General features: G+C 38.8%; 1 protein-coding gene across 1 annotated transcript; it reads left to right on the top strand.

Moving 5' to 3' along the window:
* Positions 1-1589: 1589 nt before the first annotated feature.
* On the top strand, positions 1590-24840 carry HADH (hydroxyacyl-CoA dehydrogenase). The gene is made up of 8 exons (XM_068941910.1): positions 1590-1819; positions 5490-5618; positions 7156-7313; positions 13015-13141; positions 16131-16220; positions 17858-17930; positions 20899-21015; positions 23531-24840. The coding sequence occupies exons 1-8, from the start codon at positions 1685-1687 to the stop codon at positions 23647-23649; spliced, it is 948 nt and encodes a 315-aa protein (XP_068798011.1). The 5' UTR covers positions 1590-1684; the 3' UTR covers positions 23650-24840.
* The last annotated feature ends 593 nt before the right edge of the window (positions 24841-25433 follow it).

Below are 25433 nucleotides of genomic sequence, written 5' to 3'. Positions count from 1 at the left end.
CAGAGCAGGCATGTTATGAGCAAATAATAGAGTATGTCTGTTCATTCTCTCGGTACAGCTTTAGAAACACTGTTACTCTGACAGAATAAAGGAGCAGAGAATGTAGTGGAGAGAGGAACACAGAACTGCGGGTGAGTTGCCTCTGCGAGGAGAAAGAGTCTGAGGAATGAGGTGGGAGAGAAACCAAAGGCCTGGCAGAGCGGGGGCGCAGTTTCTTGGACTGGGGGTGCTGAAGGCAGAGCACAGCGAGTGCGGCGCAGAGCCCAGGGAGCGGAGCCCTCGTGGAGTGTAAGGAGAAGGGCAGGAGGCTCTTGGAAACAGAGGAGAGACAGGCTGAGGGGCTGTTAACCGAAGAGCTGGTGGGGAAGAAATCAGTGTGAGTGCTGAGGAGCAACGACCGTGTGTAGAAATGCTGCTTTATGCTGTGGAGTTGCATTGCAAGTAACTTGGCATGGGGCTGTTTTATAGGGAATGTCATTAATTACACACACAGCTGTAATTTGTGCACACAAGGAACAGTTAACTGTCAGAGTTTCTGCCTGGGTAAAGCTGTTTCCAGCAGTCACCTACTGCTCGTGACTAATCTTCAGTCCGATGAGGCTCAGTAAGGAAAGCTTTTTCTTTTTTTACGTTGAGCTTTTCGAAAAAAAGAGAAGTGCAGAGATATGAGAATACTTATTTTGTTTGAAGCAAACAAGTTGTTTAATGTTTACCCCAGCTGCTGGCTCAAATAAAATATGCTATAATTGCGGTGTTGTCAGCTGCTACTGTTGCTGACTTGAAATGCTGATGGTTCTGGCAGTAAAGGAATTAAATGGAAAATAATGGTCGTTGCATTGGATAAGATTCAGCCGTTAGTATTTATACAGGAAGGATTTGATCTGGAGTATTTTTTGGATTGCTATAGACTGTGCTAACTTAAAAATTTAATTCCCTGTTAGTTTGGAAATGCTCTTATTACACGCTGCAGAAGTGCTTCCCACTCTGAGAAAATCAGCTGTTAGAATAGAAACTTGAAAATTGTGAGGGAAATATAGTGACCTCTGCTGTAAAGGACAGATACTAGAGCAGCCTCTACATCAAACCTACTGTTGGCCAAAGGCCAGCCACATGCTAGCGAGGAATTTTAAATGTGTACAGCAGGATTTTTATTGTATTGACCTTGGTGTTGCTATTTGACTCCTCTGAAGGAATGAGAAGTAGCGAGCGTGCATGATCCAAAGCAGCACACTCGTGCAGTTACAGGCACTAAAACACTGAAGAATCAGTATGAAGCGCCTGAACTGTAGTTGCGTTTTTGCTTTCCGCCGCGGGGGCGGCGGGATGGCAGCGGGTGACAGTCCAGGGGAGTTTCGGTAGCGGCAGCAGGGAAGGGTGTTTTCCAGGCGACGCGTTGCCCGTTTGATCTCCCCGGTGCCCAGGGTCGGTCGCTGTCAAAGGCGGCCGCGAAGAGCCGCCACCCGCCGCCTCCCCCGGCGGAGCCGCGCGGGCCCGGCCGGGCCGCGCCGCACCGCGCCGCCCAGCGCGGCGGGCAGCCAGGCCGCGGCGGCCCGAGCGGAGTGGGGCGGGGCGGGGCGGGGCGGGGAGAGCGCGGCGCCCGCCCCGCCCCGCCCCGCCCCGCCCCGCCCCGCCGCGCTCCCCCCGCCCGGGCCGCCGTCGCCACCGCCCGCCTCGCGCCTTCGCCATGGCCTTCGCCACCCGCCGCTTCGTGCGCGCCGCGTCCTCGTCCTCCGCCGCCGCCACGGCGGCCGCCAAGAAGCTCATCGTCAAGCATGTGACGGTCATCGGCGGCGGCCTCATGGGCGCCGGCATTGCCCAGGTGAGCGCTGCCGGGGCCGGGGCCGGGGCCGGGGCCGGGGCTGGAGCTGGAGCCCGGGCCGCACCGTGCCGGGGCCGTCCGCGCGCGCGCGCGTGCGTGCGGAGAGCGCCATGGCGGCCGTTGGGTGGCCGTTAGCGGGCGCGTGCTGGCCGGAGCGGGCGGCGTCCTGCCGCCGCCGCCGCCGCCGCCGCCTGTGGCCCTGCTCCGCCGCGCGGCGCTGCGTTTTCGTGTATTTCGTAAGAAACAAGCCAAGGAAAGGAAAGGCGCCGCGCCGGGCCTGCGTGCAGGGCTTCCCCTCGGCCTGGTGGGCCGGCGAGAAGCGGCGCCGTGCCGTCGGCGCTGCCGCCTCGGGCCCTCGTGATTTCTTCAGGTCGCCTTTTGGCCTCGGGCTGCTTTAGAAATACCTGCGGTCAGTGATCTGAGCAGTTACAGACTGACTAAGTTAACTGGCGATCGCCTGAAGTTGGCGAGTCTTGTGGCGGCTTTGCGCATCGGAAATGCTGCCTTGACCGGGACTGTGTTTCATGTTTTAGGGTAAGCCTTAATAAATAAAGTCTCCTTCTCTTGAGGAGGAGACAATGCAAGAAACTGCCATCACACCCTGCTGTTCCTCACATCGCATTCATTTTTTTTCCCTCCCATATACATTTTTCAGTTAATGTTAAACCCTGATTAGATTTAAGATTCAAGTCTTATCTGTACGGACATGAGAAGGGGATAATGTAAAAGACAGAGAAGTGGTAACTCTGTGCTTTGGTTCAGTTACAAAGTGTCACGTGTTCTGTGCTAGCTGCTGGCATGGCCCTGCTAGTTTAAAACTAGTCATGTTTTTCTAGTCTTCAAAACGTGTCTTTACCTCTATGGATTGTGAAAGACAAACGAAGGAAGTACTGGCTATAAATAAAACAATATTATGTGTATGAAGCAAGTATTGGAAAAACAAATATATTTTTCAGTGATTGTAGGCCTCAGTCTTTGAAATAAGCTGCTCAAGTTAGATCTAGTTGCAGGATAGGAACCAAAAACTACTTTGAAAATCTCTTATCTGAATATATTGTACTTTGCATTAAAATTATTTCATACTATGCTTTTCCAAAATGTATTTTTGTTAGAGTTAATGGCTGTTCATACCCTGGAGGAGGATGTGCTCAGCAATAAGACTAACAGTCTTGGTCCACAAATCTGTCAGAGAGGTGGACCTGCTGGAGCATGCTTTAGATCACTTCCAGCCAGTGTACTGTGTTCCCTGCCTGTGGATACCAAGATAAGCAGAAAAGCTCACACTGACAGCTTGTGGGCATCTTACCCTGAAGCTGGGGACTGCTGGGCACACGAAGGGACACACCTCTTTGCAGTGCTGGCAAACTCCTGCCATTTGCAGCTTTAATGTTTCAGAGTAGTAGAAACCACTGCTATACCGCTGCTGTCCAGTTGCTCAATTGCCTAACTTTTTATTCTCCTGTTAATCCACTCGTCTCCAGGTCAGTCAAGTAGGCAAGAGGAATTAAGGTCTTTTATTTTAATTAAAGTGGTTCTTAAGACGGTGTGTGGACAAATTAGAGATCAGGCGGTGTATAGTAACGTTTGGGAAATGTTGATCTAAGGAAGAAGTTTCTTCTCACTTGGAAAGGGAGTGGATCAAATGACATTTTATTGTTTATTAAAACAGGGTACTGTAGATGAAATGAAGATTTAGCTGTTTATAGTCTTAGGTATTATGAAGTGGTTAGTATTTAAATGGGACTTATTATCCCAGTGCATTTAAATTTTAGCCTTTGGCTTTCAAGTTCATTTTTAACCTGATAGCTTTGCAACAAAAGAATGAACAGCCCTGTCTATGATTTGAGATTTAGATATTTACTGAATTCACAGAATAAGATCCTGTTGTCGGAGATACCAGGGCGCGTCACAAATAGTAATTGGAGCATGCAACCTTCCTACAGGCTGGCCCTTTTTTCCTCAAGCAGTAAACCAAGTGGGAGGTAGAACAGCTTCCTGTTTACTGTATACGTAGGCAATTAAACCTTGAGTTCATAATTAGCAATATCCTGTTTTAATGAGTTAGTGCATTTCCTTCTCAGAAACAAAAATTTTTCATGATTCTGGCAAATGTCTAGCAGGAGTTTTATTTATTTATTTATTTACTTATTTAGTTGTTTGTTTTTGCTAAGGAATTAGCTAGTCATTCATTAACTTTGCCTAGTAAAAACACTTCTCTGTACCTTGACACTAGAACTTGAGATTTCCACTAAAGGAGCCTTCAAAGTTCGTCTCGATAAAAGGTCATTGCTCTCATGTTTGAGGAACTTAAATACTGTTTAAAGGTTATAACTCTATAGGGAAAATGAATTATCTGTGCATTGTTAGATTGTTCTTTTGTAGAGAGCAGCTTGTCAAGAGAAAGAAGTGTGATGTTTGGCAGTACCCCAACTGGGGTTGCAGTCTTCTACCGCTGTTAAGGACAGAGAATTGGTTTGCTGACCATCTGCCTCTGATTTATCAATCCAAAATCATCTCAAAACCGAGGTGATTGTAACACCAAGTGGGGTCTGCTTTGCACGCTGTTAATATTTTTTCTCCCCTTTAGAGCATTTAACAAACCATCTGTCCTCTTCCCTCTTGTTTTTTCCTTAAAAAAAAAAACCATGGAATTCTCATACTGGCAGGAGAAGCTATCTTCTGCTAAAATGTACAGCTGAAAGCCAGGAGTTTATAATTTCTGATTCTGCCACAAGTAGAGCATTTCTGTGTTAGAAAAGTATTAACTAACTCTCTACTGCTGTTTGTGTTTCTTTCTTAATATTTGTAAAATCTTAGGGTCGTTGGATAGAATAGTCAGTGCAGATGTATTTGAATTGGAAGGAGGTGGTATGACCACTTGACTCTTTTTTTTTTCTTCTTCTTTTCTGTAAATGTAGCTCTGGTAAGAGTGAGCCTGAAAAAAGGAGTGACTTTTTTTTTTTTTTTTTATTCTTTACCAAGTGTTCAGTGGTGATCTGGTATAATTATAATGAACAATGATATATATATCTCATTGAAGCATCTCCTGTAAATGTGCCTGGTAGTGCTTTTTTTTTTAATGAAGGGTAGAGGGTCTGGCCACTGTTACTTGCCACTGCAAATAACTAACAACAGATTAAGTGTCAGGAGTAGAAGTCCGAGCCTTATTTAAAGTTTCCTTATAATCCAGTTGTTTTTGTAAAATGGTAATTGTGAAAATAAAAAAAATCACAGATAAAAAAAAAACTAGCTGCAGACTGACACCTTGTTAAATCTATACTGCTGCTGTCTAGAGATAGTTTGGTATTTTTTTGCTGGATTAGTGGGGGAGCTTGAACAAGAATGGTGACACGTTTGTCTTCAGGAGGCAGTTCTGTATTATGATTGTGTTTCGGCTAACTTTGTTGGAGTTGATCTTGTGGGCACAGGAAAGTTTTAGTCTCTAGGTGCAAGTTAGATGTAAAGTACAAGTTTGCAGAATGTAAGTCCCTAAGGTGTGTGACTTAAAATAATGTTTCCTTTTTTTTTTTTCTTTTTGAAGTGCATAATTCTTAGGTCAATTTAATCTCCTTCGCTTCTTTTCTACCTGATTCTAGTGAGTTGTTTGCCCCAACACAAATTAATACAGTTGTTTTATGAATTTGAAGTTGAATCTCTTTTTAACTTTCAGGTTGCAGCAGCCAGCGGTCACAGTGTGGTGTTAGTAGACCAGTCAGAAGAAATCCTTAAAAAGTCTACAAAAGGAATTGAAGAGAGCTTGAAAAGAGTGACAAAGAAGAAGTTTGCAGATAAGCCTGAGGTTGACATCTTTGTATTTATACATTTAGGAAAACTTGGGCAATAGAAAACTCCCATTTTGAAGTTCTGATTGTTGACAGTTGCTGCATTATAAACCTGTTAATTTACTGCCTTAAAAAGAAAACCTCTTCCAGTATGCTGGAAGAACTTGAATTTTCTTGAATTTTTTTGACTCAGAGAGGTTGAGAGGAAGAAGTCTTCCCTTATTTCTTTCACTTCTAGACTTCAGCTTCAAGATAAAGATTTAAAAGAACTTGGTGATCTCTTAAAACAAATGCTAAGCTTGTTGGTAAACTGTTCGTCCTAACTTAATAATAAGCTATTTTTAAGCACTTAACTGGGAATGCATCAATTTTATCTGGAAATTAACCATTACAACAATTTTTGTAATACCTATGTACGGAGTCTTTTGCTGATTAAAAGCTTGGGTACGGGATCCAGTTACTGCAAAGGAAATGAGAGTGCAAGTTTAACTGCCCTGAACATGAATTAGAGATATAAGATACTTAGTATTTTCATTAAGATTAAGATTTACGTACAGCCAGTCACTGTGCAGCAGTAGGTGCATTTAAATTTATATCCTAAAGGTTATTTATTGCTTTGCCTATTTCTCTAAATTCCTTTGGCAGCTGGGGAGGAAAGGAGGAAGGCCTAACATTGCATTTTACAGCAGATTCATCTTTTCTTTTGATACCTATTTCCATAGATAGTATATAGTAGCATTGATGATTACCAGCACGAATGATGCAGCACACAAAGGAAATTCAAAAGGGATCGTTTGCCTGGGGCAGTACGGAAGAACGGCTATAATACCACCAGTATAACCAGAGCAGTACAATTCCCCATACATAATTATGGAGAATCTTTTAATCCAAAAGCAAATTGTCCACAGGATGGTTGTACTTTAAATATGACGTTGTATTTTTAGTGTGCAGGTATGTTTTTACTTGTATTAAATCTCCATTTTCCCTTGTTTAAAAGTCTTGCTGTTGTGTTTGATTTTTGTCTTCACAGAGTCAGTGATTGGCAGCTTTGCTAGTCAGAAAATGGAGAATTTTTCCCCCTCATTCCTAACAAAAATATAGTAGGTGTTGTCTGTAAGCCATTTCATTTCCTGAAGTATCCATGAACTAGCACATATCCATTCATAGCAGTGAATTGTAAAACCAGATAATTACTTCACTGAAGGAAAAAAATGTAAGGGTTTGAAACTGGGCAACTGCGTCTTTACTGAGAGCGAGTTCAGGTTCTCTCAGAAAATACTGAATGACAAATCAATTGTTCATTCGGACTTCTGTGCTGAAGACTGAACTAGAGAATGGATTGAATAGTCTTCCTAAAATTTGCCAGGAAAATTTTGTGCGTCAGTGGAAGCATTGTGCTTGAGCACACTTGGAGCTTTCTCGGTAATCTGGAAATGTGGCAGAACGGCTTAGGTTTTGAGGGCTCAAGTACACCTCAGAGGATGTATGGGATTTTCATATAAAAATAAATGAAGTCATGGTAAATAGACGTTGCAACTTCTTGGACTGTTTCAGGCCAGTACTGAGTTCATTGAGAAGACCTTGAAGAACCTGACAACAAGCACAGATGCAGTAGCAGTGGTCCACAGCACAGATCTGGTGATAGAAGCCATTGTGGAGAACCAGGAAATGAAAAATGAGCTCTTCAAGAGGCTGGATAAGTTTGCCCCAGAGTGAGTATGCTTTTCTGTTACTTTCTTAAACTCACATCTTTGTATCTTCTGTTTTTTTCTTAAAACATTAATTCTACATTTTCTTAGCTTCTTTTCTTAAAATTAGGAGTATTTTTCCCTTAGGTTAACTCCAGACTGTCGTGTAATATGGAATATTTGACATATCCGGTGCAGATGTTCCAGACACTTTCGAGTGCATTGACCAGATTTATTTACTAGTGGCGTTGCTTCATGTGGGGTGTTTCATGGTATGTTTAGATGTGAACAGGTCTTTGATGGTTGCCGTCTACTCAAAAGGTTCAAAGTCTGCTTTTCCAAGTCACTATACGTTTTCCCTTCAGTCTAGCGAAGACAAGCTTTTCGTACTGAAGAAAAGCATGGTGAAGACTGGGGATTTCCTGCAGCCGTGGATTAACTTTCTTTTAATTAGCTTGCATAAGCTTGGCAAACTGCTAAATAGAAAATGTTTTTGTCCAGCTTATTTATGTTTAATGTTTTACATCTGTTGCACTTCCTGAAATCTTTCACGATAATATTTTTATAGCACAATTGAGAAGCAGCATGAAATGAACTAGCTATTCCTTTTTATGCAAATTTAGTGCACCTTTTAAGATTATCCTGCAGTTGATCTGAAAGTTGGTTGCATTTTTTTTTTCTTATTGTGATGAGCTGAACCATGTTTTTCACTCCCTAAGATCCGGCAGTGTTTGAGGCAGAAATTACAGGAATAGACTTATGAAGGAAAGAAAGAACAGTTCTTGAGCCTGGTTGTGAGCATATGGAAAAGATGCTTCTGTGAACCATCTAGAATTTTTTTTAACTATAATCCCACCCCTCCACTCTGAACTGCTCACAGTAAAGAGGTTTGATCTTTACTGCTGCTATAGAAATGAAAATCTGAGTGGTCCTATTCTAAGATGGTAAAATCTTACTAATACCTTTGTCAAGTTTATACGTAGTTCAGGAGGTTGCAGGAGCAAGAACAGTAACTCCAAATTTCTTTCACAGTCCCCTTTTTTTAAACAACTGCAGAATTTCAGGCTGGTAAAGGATTAGCAAATGTCAGCATTGCAGCTGAGAAATCTGCATGTTTGGACATGCTGAGTCGCCTGTAAGATATCTAGATTTGGTATTGGTATCAGTTTCTGAGCTGGAGTAGTCTCCTCAGGCAGCTGTAAATAGAAGTATCTCTTCAAGCTCAAAACCAAATGCTAATGCACAACAGTAGAATAAGCTAGTCCTCATACAGATTGGGTATGATCAATGTACAGGTTCCCATATTTAAATTGACACTTGGGATGATGAAATATTTTTTGTTAGTGTACCTTAACATGAGCAGGTTTAAGAAGCTTCTTAGAGTAAGTCACAGCTCGACAATGGTTTAAACTAACGAAGTTTACTTTGTATTATGAGAATTTGGAAATGAGTCATTGTCAGTTATCCTGTGTGAGTAAAAAAATGTAAATGATTTCTTAGCAGGCACTCAGTTACAGTCCCTCGAACCTTTCTTGATCTATATTTGATAACTTTAGGAAGTTACTGTTGAACTATACCCAAAACAAAAATGATGATAAGCTGAATATGTAGTCTCAGGAGCTTGATCCTTGTAACTGATGACTCAGAATCACAAGACCTTGACTGCTGGCAGATCTACTAGTTCTAACTAATACAACTAAATCCAGGAATATTGCCTAACAGCTGTTCTGTACTGTCTAATTTAACTAAAGAACTTAAAAATCTGCAACTTGAATATAATGTCAAGGGAGAAAAAAATGTTATCATTAGTTGACTTCAGCCTGGTGAGATTTTCTGAGTATCTGATACGGTTAGTGACTAAAATTGTCTGTAATTTCTGAAAACAATAGATCAGAAAAAGGCTTGCATTGAATACAGGGTAACGTACTATTTCCTTCAGGCAGACAGACAAAGAAAAGTAAGAAGCTGCCTTTGGCAGTTACCAAGATACCTAGTCACAACTAGGTTGTGCTTCTTGTATGAAAACAGACCATTGGTCAGCTGAGTTTGTGCATTTTCGACAGAGAAAGCTAATGAGCAAACTATGGGCTACTAAATGGCAAAGGATCTAGAACCAGACAGCAAAGAAAGATAGGCACAGGGACTCAGATGGGCTGCGATTTAGTAACTTGCATATTTGGAACAGTAGTGCCATTTTTCTTAAGATTAAACTGTTTATATGCATAGCTACCTTGAAAAATGAAATTTAAAAGTACAGAATGTTAACAGATTTTGGGAGTTGTTCAGATATGCTCCTGGATGCTGCCAAAGGCATCATTTTGCAGAGTTAGGAAAATTACGTTAGAGAAGAAGCCTTCCATTTTAAAAGGAGAATTGGAAGTAATGAAAAAATAGATATAGCAGGTATAGGATGAAGAAAAAGGAGGTAAATGGTGAAGAATCTAAGCTGCATTGTAACAGCACAGCTGAAAGAAAGAAATGCTAGTAAAACAGTGAAACTTAATAGGCAAGTTTTTAGAATACTAGCTATGAGATACAAATGGCAATTGGTAATTATGCGGGGAATATGGAGAGTTGGGAGTTCATGCGAGTAATATGGGTGAAAAGCAGAAATATCCAGTCAGTGTTTTTCCTTTTGGTTAGACTGATGCAGTAGACTTTATTCATCCTATGTGTCATCATGATGAAATAGAAAACAATACATGTCAACGCAGTTGTCATACAGCCTTTGCTAAGATTTCAGCTTTAAAAAACTTCAAAATTATTATTTAGACTACTTCACTGTTGCATCAGCTTAGTTGGGGTGGTAGACTTGTGATTGATTGATGTCTAAGATAAGATTTATTTAAAGATGACTTCACTTGAATCCTGGGAGGATTTTTGTTGCTGTGAGGCCTTGTACATTGATGACACTTTGAACTGTACATTACAGGGAGAGATCATGAAAGATCACCCTCCTGAGATGTGAGGGCGTGTTTCAATTCAGATGTTTGGGCTTACCGTAGGGGTAGCTGATTGAAACCTATGGGCCTGTGTATTACGGTCGGTCAGATAATATGATGAATTACACCTTTGGAAATTAAAGTGTGTGAAACCTTGTGCTTTTCTTCCTTTGTACTGTATCCTGTGTCCCATGTGCTGCTTCAGATGCAACAGCTGCATGTTCACCCTCTATATTTGGTTTACAGTGGCTTCTGCAACAAAGATAAGTCTGGGGCACAGTACAAAACCAAAACATTGCATTAAAAAACAAAATAAAACTGAGCCTATTTCCTCTTCCTTTTTCTCTGTAAAAGAACTATAATTCCTCTGAACATGGATCTATAAATGGAGAGGGGAAACTATTCTTTATCGAAAGAAATTCTGTGGGTGGGGAAGTGAATTTCTGTCAAGTTTTCAAAGAGTATTTAATGAGCCAGGAGTGTTTGGCAACCCCGGAGAGCACTGCGAACCCGGGCTAGTCCTCATCCAGGTAACTGTCCAGGTGAAACGGTGAATGTTCTTTGGATGCCATCAGTCTGGGTATGTACTGTTTTGTGCTCGTAGAGCCTGGCCGAGTTGCTCGTCTATGTCGTATTACCCTCTGTGTTACATTCCGCCTCCTAATATGGTAGTTGTTACTCATAAGAGATCCATGATCTTTGTGATGGTTATCTTCAGAACAGAAGATAAAGCATTGCTGCCCGCTCTGAGCACTGTTTCTCATTACTTGCATTGAGACAGTGCTCATGTTTCCATTCTGAAAAGGTTAGGTTAGGATTTTCTTGTAATATCCTTGCATTCTTCAGAATTTTTCAGGCATTTAAATACTGCAGCATCTTTGCAAACAGGAGTATAATGAACATATCAAAAAATTTTAGGTTTTCTTCTTTCTTAAGAGCTGTTGCTTTCTTGTTCTATTAGTCTGCGGCTGATGGGGATGCATGTCAACATTTCTTGGTCTAGGATTTATCTTCAGATGTGGAAGCTCAGCTAAGAACTGGCTAGTGTTTCTGGATTTTTCCGTATGTTCAGAATCAGCGTGTTGTAAAACTGTCTGTGAAGAAGTGTTCTTCAGATTCACTGTATAAACGAGCTGGACTGTGAGTTTTATCAAATAGCTAGTCTTCTCTTGTGATGGACTGTATTTTTAGTTTCTTCCTATGACCCACTAGATGGCACTGAAGGAAAGCACACTGGTGCCTGGAAGAGCATTTTTAGAGCTTTACTAGTATTGCTCCTTTCAAAAGCCTTCCAACTCTGCTGTCACTTGAAGCTTAGATTGTGTACTTAAGTCATGGAAGCATTTATTTTCCATTGTAAACTCAATTTAAGTCAATTGGTTGATGAGAACAGAGAGTGTAAATAAAATGCCCTTGTGTGCAGTACAAATTTAATGAAATTTTTTTTCCTAAAGTGTTGTGTGAGGTTACAGTATTTACCCACAAAAGTAATGCTGAAGTAAAATCTTTTATTCTAAGTGCATTATTTTGTGAGATGTAATCTCTGCGAGTTTTAGATTTGGACAGACTTGAGTAAAATATTTTTATATGAATATTTGAGTTCTTTGTACGCAGTGGCAGATTTTCAGTGCGAATGAGCATCTTTCATATGGGAGGTCAAAGTTGAGAAATACAGAATACTCTTCTTAGTACTCCACCTCAGAATAACGTAAAGCCTGCTTTATGGTGGGGAAATAACAAAAGGGTATTTATAAGAAGCGTAAATAGAAAGTGTCAGTATTTTTTATTTCCTTCTGCTTAACAAATTCTCAACAGCTCAGAAAGCATAAATTTAACAAAAAAAAAATGGAAGTCAAAGCATATTTTTTATCCCAAAATGTTTTCTTTTAATGGCCCTATGAGATGTCCCCATGACTTATGCATAGCTACAAGAGCTCCGTTGTGCAGCTCAGTTATATCTTGGTAAAATGTAAATGAAATACTAATACAGATTAACATTTGGCCAGTCCGGTAGGCTAATCTTCTGGAAGGTAGATAGGATATAGTCCAAAACGGAAGGTAGGGTTTCATGTCTAATTTAGCTTCTGATTCGTGCGCCTTGGAGAAAATGTCACTTGTGAATTTTCTGTATGATGTCACTATGACAGGGCTGTGGAAGCTCTGAGATATTTCTGAAATAAAGCATTATGAATTGCAATTAGTAAATCTGGTTTATGTCTGTGAAAAAGACTTCATATATGTCTTAAAGGAAGCATGATTTTTTGTATTTCTTGCAGTGTCTTACATGTAGCAGTTTTTATCCTTTCTTTTTACATCAGCTCTTTCCTCTGATAGTAAATTTGCTCGTGAAGTCTCCTATTGGTCATTATTAAAAAGATTCCAATATATTTTTAGCCTCCAAAATGCATGCTTGAGATGTCAAAAGATTCAGTTTCCATAGCTGTCTAAAGAAATTAAAATCACAAATTCCATTAAGTTTCTAGGATTACTGAAGGAATTCTCTGGAATAGATTTGGGATGTTAATGAATTTTTCTACTTACAAATCCTTGTTCTTAACCATTCAGCATGCTTCTCTGGAGTCAGAAACTCACACAGCCCTTCCAGTGGTTATTTTTTCATTGTTGTATTTATACCTCAGCAAAAGGACAGGTTTAATCTACAGGGATATTTCTAAGAATTCTATGGATGGTTAGCCAATGGACGTCTATTTATGTTTAGTACACTGATCTCCTACTGTCAGATATATTTGTCCTTTATATAATCCATATGTTTGTTTTTCCAGGCATACGATATTTGCAAGCAACACTTCATCCTTGCAAATCACACAGTTGGCGAACTCAACCACCAGGCAGGACCGATTTGGTGGTCTCCATTTCTTCAATCCTGTGCCTGTGATGAAGCTTGTGGAGGTAAGTGTCTGATAATATCATAATAATAAAAATAATACAGTTGCTTTTCACAGAGAATTCAGTTAGATGAAAGAATAGATCTGTTTGCAACTCTTCTGACATGGAATAAGCTACCTTTGGGGATGAGTGGGTGATGCGATCTCTGCTGAAGGGCAGATTAAGCAGACAGAGGTACCGCCTTCTGTCCCTAGGCTCCAAAGTTCTCCCCTGAAGCTGCCAACAGAAGTGCCATTTGTAATGATTGTTTTGGTCACGCAGGCAAGCCCATTAATAAGAACTGCTTTCTAGGATAAGAAATGATGTACAGATGAAATCTTATTGCATTGTGGCTTTTGAAAGAGTCTGTCACGTTTGTTCAATGTTCCAGATGATTTATCTGGAAGTGTTGAAATTATTTGTGTTAGCACTAACTTTGCAATATTTCCCAACCTTTAAGGAGGTTTAAAAAGTAGTTTTCACGTAATGCTTTGGATGTTTTTTTCTAAATATACTCTCTTTGGCTACATCATGTGATTTGTGATAATACAGCAACGTAGAACAGAATAATAAATAGTCTGGTGTAGAGTTTATCTGAGTGTCCAAAATATGGTCACATCACAGTAAAACTGCCAAGTCTCTCTCTTCCTCTGCCTTTTCTCTCTTCTTCCCTTCCCACCAAATCAAGAGTAAAACTTTGGTTGACTCTGTAACAGGAATGGAGATGAGCATATGTATAGGGGTGTGTGTGTGTATATACGTGTGTGTGTGTATATCTGGGGAGAGAGTATGAGCATTATGGCTGACCTTGATCAGGTCTCTTGAGTAAGTCTAAAAATAAACTTTGCATCTTCGGTACTCTGCCTTAAAATATTTGTGTTTTATGCTCTTAAATGCTGCACATCTTTTTATTTCCTCTGTCCCATAAGTAATAATTCCAGTATTTCCTTGGTGACAAACACTTTGAATATGTTATGCCTTCCTTTTGAACTGAGATTCATTTTGTTGCACTTTTTGCTTGTTTCTAAAGAAAATGCATATACAGTTGCTTGCTCTGTGTCTTCAAAAGTGTATTATTTCCTTCTCCATCCCCACCCCAGCTTTTTAAACGTTTGAACCTTTTGGCTGAAATGAACAAATTTGATTTAGAATATGGTTATCTAACAAGGGTCAGACACTTGCAAATTCTCTCCAACTTCTGTTCCCATCTGAAGTTTTTTTAATTTAATGTTGCATCCTGTATGATGTGGCCAAGTATTCTGTGGGGAAAGGTTATAAGGGGGAAAGGGAGGTATTTTATAGTTTTTGTCAGAGATAACAGACGTCTTAGCATAATTCCTTAGCCTAATGTAGGCTTTATTAATTTCTGTGCTAGGAGCTACTTGTTGCCAGTAATTTATTGTTTTTGATGAAATCTTAGATGCCTTGTGTCAATCCTAAAACAAGTGATAGCCTTTAGAAATTCAAACTAAACTTTTATGAGATTTGAAAAATAGAAAAGATATCCATCATCCTTTGTAAAAACAAAACAACACAACTCCAATTTTTTCTTTCCATATATGACTGCTGTTGTCAGTCTTTAGAATTTGGGGGTTTTTTTCACCTGACTTGTGAGTGTCTTAAGCCTAAAGTCACTGCAGCTGATGAATAGTATTCGAACAACTGTAAGACACAGAAGGTGTATTTTTAGTGTCTTGATCTCACAAAGTGCCAATATTAATACATAAATACACTCCTTAAGGCTTTGCTTTTGTTTCAGATCTACTGAAACAAATCAGGATTTGCATTGACAAGCACAGTAGAACAACATTTCCTATATAAAACAGATGTTTCGGTTGGAAATAATGGAAAATTTTCAAGGGAATGGCCAAAACTGTATAAGATATTGATGCAATTGCCAGTCATCTGTCACGGAGGCTGTCCCTCATGGGTCACAGCTCTACCATGACTTTGATTCTTATCTACAATTTTCATAGCTTGTTGATCTCATGTTCAAAAGAACATAGCTTTGAGGGGAGTTCTTTCTCTGATAATCTGAAAGACTGGAACTAACGTTTAAAAATCCTGAAATGTATATTAGAAACCATTGCAGGCTTATGTAAATGTGACTCAGATATTTTTATATAACTTCAAAGTAAAAACTACTATCTCCTTTTTCCTGAGAAACAATTCCCCTCAGTCTTACCACTGGTTTTGTGTTGGCCTCATCATTAGTCGTCAGCATGGCTGGGAGAAGGCTCTAAGTGACTAAAAAGTATTCTGACATGGAGTTCAACCGTAATGTCTTACATATAGCAGTTTGCTTGCCAGTTACTGCACGTGGAGGTCAAGTTCCAACACGGATATCACAACCAGTTCTGCTTCTGCAAGTCATTTTTTGTGCTGAGTCTTAATAAATATCTTAATGCATCCAAACTCCAGTAGAGTTTCTAGAAAGGACTGCACCTGATTAAATACAAAGAGTCAATTGTGAAGAAAATCAGCATGGGAACATACTACTCAAAAGCTAACAGGCTGTTCCAAATTTGAAAAAAAGTTTTAAAGTTTTCTTCAGAATTGTCTGTGCTCATGTTTACTTTGGGCAAGTAATATTGCACCCTGTATATCAAGAGCAGTGTTTGTAACACTGTTCTCTACACAGTTCTCTACAGTGAGGTCAACATGTTTCCCAAGGCAGTAGAGACTATGCGGTTTTAAAGGTGTTCTGTTATACTCTAGTCTCTAAATGGGATTCTGAAAAGATAGTCGCTTTTACTGTCCGGACTGGGTACGTGGGGAAGTATCTCAAACAAACATTTAATTTCAAAATGTGTAAAATGCTTTGGCTATCTTTAAAATACTTTTTTTTTGTCTGTTACATATCTATCCATTGAATTTGTTTTTTGCAACACAAATATTGTGTGAATTTTTGGAACAGTGTTCTGCATTGTTGTTTAGTTCTTGCCATACCGTGAAGTGAGAGAAATTCTGCTTATAAATATATTTATGTTTTCCCTTCCTTCCCTCTGTCTAGGTCATCAAGACACCAATGACCAGCCAAAAGACTTTTGAATCACTTGTGGAGTTCAGCAAAGCAGTAGGAAAGAGTCCTGTCAGTTGTAAGGTTAGTACATTTGGATTATGGGGAAGGGTGTACCATGTTAAGAAGATCTACTCTCTTTTAAAACTGTTTTTTTTAAAGGTGGTAGTTTTTAATAGATTGTAAGAACACATCAAGAATTTTCAGGCTGCTTTTAGCCTGGATTGTCTTTTCTCCATTAAAAACATTTTGACAAAGAAAGCCCCCACATTTACTACAAATCCCTCTAAGTAGGGTGACTCTATAGACATCTTGTGGGAAACAGCAAACCTTACAGCCATTGGGGTTTATAGTTAATTTTTCTCAGTCCTGCTGAAGCATGGACTGGAGAGCTTAAGCAGGAGCTCATCTTTAGCCATGCTGAAGACAGGCCTGCTACCTCTTGTGGCGTGAGGCAGCTGGATCCTCCATGGTGTGTGTTCATTTTAGGCTTTTCTTACACTGCCTTATCCAGAGCCATATTAATTTTCATTGCTTCACAACTTTGTTTCTTGTCTCTAGAGGAACACCCAAATTCCTAAGTATGCTTTTTCCAAATCCATTAAGTTGCAGGCTGGGTAGCTTTATGCAAGCAATTGCCTTGTGTTTCAAAACCCCCAGGAGACATTTGATCCTTGAAAGAAGGAACTGCAATCTGGTAGTTACCAGTATCTCAGCATCTGGATGCTGGACTCATTCTAACTGTGCTGCTAAATAGCTCTGTGCCCTTAAGTGATTTTTTTTTTCATGTTTCTGCCTCAATTTTCCACTGTGTAAAGTATATAAAATAATACACTTTATGTATATATACATATTATTTAATAAGCATATAAAATTGTATGTATATATATGCATGCATGTACACACATACATATAGATATATATTTGATCAGTTATTGCTTATGAATTAGCTTGGGTAGAGGATACTATAGAAGTATGGTCACTTGCCTTGTCTGAGCCTTTATTTTTTTTTTTATTCCTATTTGTATAAGGAAAGTTGCTTGGAATTCTCTGGATTAAATATCGAGGAAAAAAATGGAATGAGCTATAAGCATCTGGAACAGCAGCAGTATTCTAAATAATATTATATTTGCAAAGCTTTCTTTCACTTTTTGTGTTTTTGATTTTGATTGCAGCTTGTGTAGGTGATGTTCTGTATCAGTTTGGTGTTATCTTCATCGCACAGCAAATGTCTTGTCTTTTCATGGAAGCATTGGTGTTTGCTACTGAAGTGAATCCTAACTTTCAGAAGTGTAGTTTAACAGTGAGCAGTGGGGCAGAAGTACACTCTTTAACCAGGAATATTTCTAAGAATGAACACACAGAAAACTGTTAGGGAAGAACTACTCTTTTTGTATCCCTTAGGAAGTTGTGTTAGCAGAACTTTGATAGAGAAAAGGTATTTGCCAACTGACCACACTAAATTGTTTTAAGATTGAATTGGGCTTGTGGTGGTCTTGCTGCTGTCAATCACGAGTGTTTATGTACCATTCCTTGTTTGTGAAATTCATCCTTTATGCTTAAGAGCGAGCAGATAGATCAGATGAAAAATACAGTTTAGAGCATACCAAATCTTGATGATTCAAAAAGTGTCTTCATGTACTTGTTTAATTTGTCTTGTGGTGTTTGAGTATAGTGCTGGTAAAGAATGTTTATTCAGAATCCCTTTTTTCTTTTTGTAGGATACTCCAGGGTTTATTGTAAACCGTCTCTTGGTGCCATATATGCTTGAAGCTGTTCGACTTTTTGAGAGAGGTACTTGTAGGGGTATTTACTTCAGGGGATGTTGACACATTACTCTGCTAATTGTTAAATCCCTTCAGAAAAGTGTTGGGATTTCTTCATAACTTTCATACCTTAAAGGCTGGAAGTGGGGCTTAGAGGTAGTATATTTTAAATGTCAGGCAGTGTATGTGGTTGAAAGGACCTTGTCTTCGTTTTGAAAAGTCAGTGTATGCAGAGTCAGAAGTTACTAATTACCTATGTGGGAAACTTCTGGTGGTAGAAAAGGTTTCTGTTTTGGAGATGGGGAGGTGAATGCAGTGCCATCCTAAAAATATCTTCAGCTAACCAAGCAGAAAACCCCTTCTCCCTCCATCAAGAAGCTATTACGAAAGTGCCTGGAAATCCCATCAAATGACCATTAGGAAAGTTCTCCCAAGGTCACTTATATAGGGGTTGTTAGTGAAAACACCAGTTCACAAATGGTTTTCAGGTAAGTAGTGTAATACTCTCTATCACCCTACAGTGGTATTGGAATACAAGTGATTTGGGGTCAATCCTGTTGCCCCCTGAAACCTCTTGTTCCTCTTCTGTGTCTGTTTTTAGACTTCTGTTCTTTAGGAGATTCCATTTAAGTGCTGATCACTTTCACATTAATAGTTGAGGGTAGGTAGAAATAATCACAAATCCCCGAAGAACTACTTAATTTACGAAGCATAAATAATTGTTTTGAAAAGAAAACAAGCTTATAATGTGAATGGATAAAGAGGAAATTAAGGAGTAAAAGTGCTATTATTTCAAGTGTCTTGCTTATAGCTGCATGCTGCTAAGAATGTAATTTGAAACGTTTTGTTTTTGAAAGCACCACTTTCTTAGAGATGAAAGCACTTCATTATCTGAATTCCACTGAATGTGCTTTAAATATTAAAAGTATCTTTTATAACACATGGGAGGGATGGTTTGATCTCTAGGAAAAAATATAAACCCAACTCTACTTGTTTATCCATCAACAGATGTACCTAATTACATCTCAAAGGGAGAAAAGAGCAAATTTCAGTGACTTGAAAGGCAAAGACGTGGCTTGAGAGGACATTACTCTTTTAGAAAAAATCACAGTTATAAAGTGCGTGGGTGCTTTACTGTGTGTAAAAGAGTCACTTTTGTTAAGCGGCATGTATCATTATGTATACTCCAGGAGACAAAAGAGCTTTTAATTAAATGTAGAGGGAAACAGCCACTGAGTTTTATATATAAAAGTTGACTGTTATCTGCCCAGGAAAACCAATATTTTGATTTCATCTTTATTCTGTTTGTATCTTGTTCAACAGAGGGATATTTCCAAACTTGTTAAAATTCATGTATGAATTTTTAACTCTTTAAGAAGCCAATTTTAAAAGTTGGTTAATGTTCTGAAAAAACCTGACGGCCGTCTTCTGGTTCATATTTTCTATTTAATCAAGTTAAATTTTTATCACATCATTTGCATTAATTTTTAGAGTAGACACTTGAGCCAGATTGTCATCTACGTTAATAAGGAATTTAGGTCTCTTACCTGACAATACTGAGCATTGAAATACCTTTTTATTGGGTCAGTCCTCGAGTCCTTATTTATGCAAAATCTCCAGCATTTAAATGGTTAAAGATTTGCATGCTTTTGCATAGGCAAAATACATTTAGTAGATTAACAAAGGTTTAAACAGGGGGCATATTATAGATATTAATGTCTAATGGTCTCTTTTCACTCTTTGTAATAAAAAACCAAAAAAGCAAAGTCAGTCAGGTTTCTGTGGAAGTCTGCTATATCCTAGTAAGTCTAAGCATGAGCTAAGGTACAGCCCTTGTTTACCCTTTTCCTCTTCTTAATTGTATCGTAATGCTGCTGATTTTCTGCAGAGGAATAATATTTGTGAATTTTTTTAGCTGTAAGGTGGCAAAGTGCCAGTTCTAACAGAGTGCACGAAATCCATTGATAGAAGTCAATACAACTCCATCAACCTCAAATGAGTTGAGTGTTTACATGTGTGTGACTTTGGAGAACTTAAATTACATTGGAATTAAGTGAAACTTAGAGGCTAAGTTTTTCCAGTTTCTCAGAAATAAAAAAAGTAGTTAAAAAAAAAAAAAAAAGAAAAAAGTCAACTGTAAAGAATAAAGGGAGATATATACAAATTATTCTTGTTTCGTACCAGGTTGTCAGTGAAGTTTTTCTACTTACAGGAGGTTTTCAATATTTTTATATATAGAATATATATATAATATATTTATACTTATATTCATAATATATAATATATATATTTTTATATATTACATATATTATTGATATGACAATTCTGAGAATCTCTGATTTAGGTGTATTCACTGTACAGGCTTTGTCTGCTAAGCTTCTAGACACCTTGAATGCCTGTACTCGTCAAGAGAGAAGAGTACTTGCACTTAACAGGTATCTCTGGGGTTTGTATAACTTGATCTTTTTTTATAGGATCCACACAGAAGTGTGCTGCCTTTATCAAAATATGTAGTAGAAATAAGCAGTAGAGGTGCATCTGCTTCTACAACAGTATAAAATGAATATTCCTAGCAAAAGAAAGAATGGAAGTTAACTGTGACAATTGCAGTGCAGGATTTGTGTACTGCATAGGCACTGACTGAAGTAGAAGGTACCAATGTTCTGCCTCTGTTAGAAAGCCTTGATTCTTTATAGCGATGGATGCTTCCTCTAGTCTTTCTAGTAGGTTTAGCCTGGTATATTGAAATGCAAGAGGAAGCTAGGAAAGTGGAAAGCAGGCCTGCAGTTCTCTGTTCTCTTGTGGGAGAGATTCAGCTTTGTACTCCAGCCCATATTTTTGCGTATGCTGACTCCAGTTTTTGTGGTTCCGAAATGTGCAGAGATTTCTGTGAAGAGCTGCACCAGCATGAAATAGCACCCTGTTAATTATTTATAAGTGATGGCAAATAGATGCAGAATCCTCTCTGTTCATCAAGCTGTCAATCTTTTCTCTAGGAGATGCATCAAAGGAAGATATTGATGTTGCTATGAAGCTTGGGGCTGGCTATCCCATGGGTCCATTTGAACTGCTGGACTATGTTGGATTGGATACCAGTAAATACATTATAGATGGTACTGCTTGACTTGCTTTCTTTTAATTTTTCCTTTTTTTAGCTAAATTGTAGATGAATGTTGTAATCTGACTCCTAGCGAGTTTAAATTGAATGTTTATGGCACAGCCTTTTAACTGTTGAGGAGAAAGGAGTAAGAATTCAACCACAAGGAGTAGTCAACCTTAGTCATAGTGCATTTTATGGCTTTCAAAGGTGTGCATATGGAATACCTTGAGGAGGAGTTTATCAAGTAGCTCTTGGTCCAAGGGTCTCTACTGCAGTCAGTGGCATACCTAAAAGACCGTACTGGTGAGACAGTGCTGGCATCGAGCTGCTCATGTAGTTAAGGCCAGGGCATTGGGAGAGTTTTCGTGATACATCAGACAAGCCGTATGTTCTTTGCCAATTCTTGCTGTGGCTACTGCTGCAGCGACTGCAAAATCATAAACTGTTGCTAAAATAGAGATCCCTGTTTTCTAAGTGGAAACTGCACAAGAGACTGTCTTAAAATGAAAAAGAAGCTTGAAGTGAGGCAGCCCAGCTGGACTGTTCTTCCCCTTCCCATCTGTTTTCCACACCCATGAAGGTACATGAGAGAGAAATAGTGTGCCCTTCCTATTGTTTTTAACTTTAATTGCTATACCACGTCAAATTTATTTGGAAAGCAGTGCATATGCACATGCACATGAGGGGAAGACAGAAACTCTTTACCAAAGCAGTTTCTGTGTTCTGATTGCAGATGTTTTGCTGTATTATGCACATATCTTTTTAAAAAAATCTCTCTCTTTAAAGTGACTATAGTTACTCTAGTTCATCTCAGACATTAATTAGAGATATGGTTTGCATGCTATATGAAAAGCACGTTGGGCACTTTTTAATGACAGGATGATAAGAAGTGTGTTTATGGAGCAGCATAAAAGTGTATGTCTAATATAGCAATGACTTTGAGATATATGACAAACATGGTAGCAGGGTATGCATATTTTGAAGGCAGACATATGTTAACCAGAGACAGTCAAGCAATTGCACCCACTTGGAGAACTGAGAGGAAAACGGTAGATGAGATTTTGCAGAAGATATGATGTGGAAAAATTAGAGAAAAAGAGAAAGAGAGAGAGGTTGAGTGGTTTTTTTTTTTTTTTTTTTTGTTAAAAAGATTCTTTTCTTGATACTTGTGGGGGGGAATTGTAGGTGACCAGTGAGATTTATTCCAAGTAGATTCTGAATGGTCTCACTGAGGAGAGCTGGAAAGTTTCAAGTCTTTTCATTCTTTGGTGGTAGAAGCTTATATAAGGAACAGAACAGATGTATGATAAAGTGTTCTTTTTTCTGATTGTACTGTAAACGTGTGCTCATCCTTCTGTAACAAATATGCACAACAGTTTCCAGCTAATTATTCCTCATTTTATGTTCCTGCTCTTACGCTGTCTCCACAGTTAGTATTTATTATTGAGTGCTGTATTTAGGTGTTAAACATTGAGAATAAGACTGAAATATTGCTGTCCATCTTCAAAGTCCAGTACAAACATAGGATGAAATTCTCAGAATGCCCTTTGAGAACAGCATTTGTACTTCATGTTTTTCCCCTTCTTATTGATGGAGACATAGCAATAGTTGTTTTGCCCACTGCAGCAACCTTCAGCTGAAAATACTAATAATGTCAGTGGAACTTTACATAATGAAAAATGTGAGGAGTGGGGAGAGAGACATGTACTGAAATTTAAAGAAGTGTCATGAAAAGCTACAAATGTTGAGTCTCCCTATTCTTTTTTTGCGAGCTATGTTTTCATTCTGGATGTCTAGGAAACCCAGTTAATACTTTAAAAGATACTTTAAAAGTTTACCATCTTCCTTTCGCATCAGTTGATACTTCAAGTATCAACTGTGTCACACCTCACAATGCAGGTGTGAGAACTGTTCTGCCTCCCTTACCAGAAATAGGAAACTGTGTTAAAAGAAAAAGATACAATTGGTGACTTGTTGGTAATTGTTGCGTTATACTGATAATGAGTGGCTTAAGCATTCTCCAGGCCTCATGTCAGTTACCAAATTACATCTTCAGTTAAATCTCTTTGCTCCACAGTACTGGCTGAAAGCAGGGTTATGTTCTCTAATGGACCATGTCTTTCACAGCCAGAAATTCAAGTTGAAGTTCCTTTCACTTGAATTTCTTTTCAGCCTTCAGCCTACCCTTTCTTTTATTTCCTTTTACTTAGCCTTTTGCTTTCTTCTGTTTTAAAGACTCTCCTTAATCTTTTTTAAGTATTAAAAATCCCCAGTTATAGAGATTATGAGATAATACGGTCTTCTGAGTAGACTGTGCCTTAAACACTAATTGCTCGATTTGCTCATGAGTATGAATACCAGTCCGGACTTTATGAAGCCATATTGAAGGATCTGGGAAAGTCTAGAATAAGTTTCAAACCTCCTTCAGTTTGCTGAACTCTTTAAGATTTTTCCAAGGAGATGCAGATCTCTTATCTTTGCATATAAACAGGGCTGTTACTAATTCATCCATTCCTTTCTTCCACCAGGATGGCATTCATTAGAGCCCGACAATCCTCTCTTTGCTCCCAGCCCACTTCTGAATAAACTGGTAGAAGAGAAGAAGCTGGGTAAGAAGACTGGAGAAGGATTTTACAAATACAAATGAACTCTAAACCTTGGGAGGTGTTAAACTGTCTGTGTATGCTCTTTGGCATTCCCATAGTACAGATGAATTCTGTTTGAGCCCTCCCAAGGATGGCACAAGCTGCATTTAGAGCTTAACCCACCTCTGAACTGAGTGATTGCACTAAGTAACAATTTCTGTGCTGAAAGCTTGATTTGGTAGGTTAATTTTTTCTTGTAATTCTGAAAAGCTTTACATGTACAGTGCCTTCATGCAGATGTTGATTTTTTTTTTCAGATGCAGGGTAGAATGGCAAGTGAATTTATGCATTTGAACACATTGTTATGTTAACAGGGGAAAAATCCAAACAATAACCACACTTTTATGAAAATAAAATTTTCAACAATTCTATACTGAACACCACGACTTCAGTTGATGTACTTGGTTTTAGTCCACTGGGTGGCAGTCTTTTTGCACACTGGCAGATGTAGAGGTGGAAAGGCAGTATGTTGTTTTGTTAGGATTTTTCTTAAATGCAGTGCTAATCTATAGGTGTAAATTACAGTGCCTTGAACGAGCTTACTTTTTTGAGTGTCATATTGAAAAAACAGAAAACAAAAAACCTGCATTGGCAGGCTGTCACTGGCACAGAAGGGTCCCAGTACTGCATTTAAAAGAAAACTCGTGGTTTCTATTGGGAATTCCTGGCATTTTCAATTGCAGATCAAGGGCCACCTTTTGCTAGTTGCTGTTGAAGCATAATGAAGAGGTAGCTCCTACTCCTAAGAACTTAGTACATAGATTTGTTTTTAATAACTAGGCTAGGAAGCTTATTAAAGCTTCTGTATTGCTTTTTAGAGTCCTATAAATTGGCTTTATTTAGTGGCACTTCATTTTAAGCATTATTTTTCACACACTACTCCACTATAGTAGTCAAGTACTTCAGGGGATTGAAATTGGAGTCCGTGCTGTGTAAACAAATAGGTGTGGCTGGCTGTGTGAGGCACCTTCTGTTTTGCAACTTCATTTCCTTGGGGCTTAGCAGAGGCTGGATTTGTTCCTGGGGGGAGTGCTGCAAAGCCTGCCTTTTCTCTGGCTATTGTAGAGCAGATGGGTGTGAAGGCTGGGGTTCCAGTTTAATTGAGTAGTACCTTTCTTTTATTTTATGTGTTTTGGATCTGTAAACTGAGTGCTTATATATATATTTTTAATTAAAGAAATGGTGAATAATTATTTAACTCTCACATGCCTCTTCCTCCCTCTTCCAACACCCAATACAGATTACCCGTAAAAATAATGAGGCTGACAGATGTTAATTTTGTTGCCCATGATCACACAAGAAGTCTCTGAGAGAGGAATAAAGATTGTTGTTTCGTTGGATCCAGGATCCTCGTTCCAGATTTTCTGCTGCTTGTCTTGAAAGAGTGTCAAAGGAAAGAAGTCATACTGTAGACAGTCTCTTTCCTTTTCTGATATATTGTCAAATTGGATTAGTTTTCCTAAAATAAAGTCCACTTCTTGCACCTAAAGTCTATATCACTTAAAGGTTCTTAGTGCCTCTGATTCAATTTAGTGAATTTTAAGTGCGCTGCAGGGGGAAGTTAGCTTCAGAACTATTGTTTTTATTACTAATTAAGAATGGGAACATGTGTATTACTCTTGTATCTTAATTTTTTTTTTAATAACAAAATCAACATTTGGTAAGAATTGACTTGTCCCTGTTCCCTTTACTCAAAAGATCATCTTTCCTTTTCATTTGGAAAGGCTTAGCTTTAAAGCATGGGCTATTTAATAATAAATGTGCAAATATTTTTCACTAGTAAATG

The sequence above is a fragment of the Struthio camelus genome, chromosome 4 (assembly GCF_040807025.1).
Source record: "Struthio camelus isolate bStrCam1 chromosome 4, bStrCam1.hap1, whole genome shotgun sequence".
Classification (NCBI taxonomy): domain Eukaryota; kingdom Metazoa; phylum Chordata; class Aves; order Struthioniformes; family Struthionidae; genus Struthio; species Struthio camelus.
Note: the sequence above shows the minus strand (reverse complement) of the source record. Positions and strands in the feature narration are given on the sequence as shown.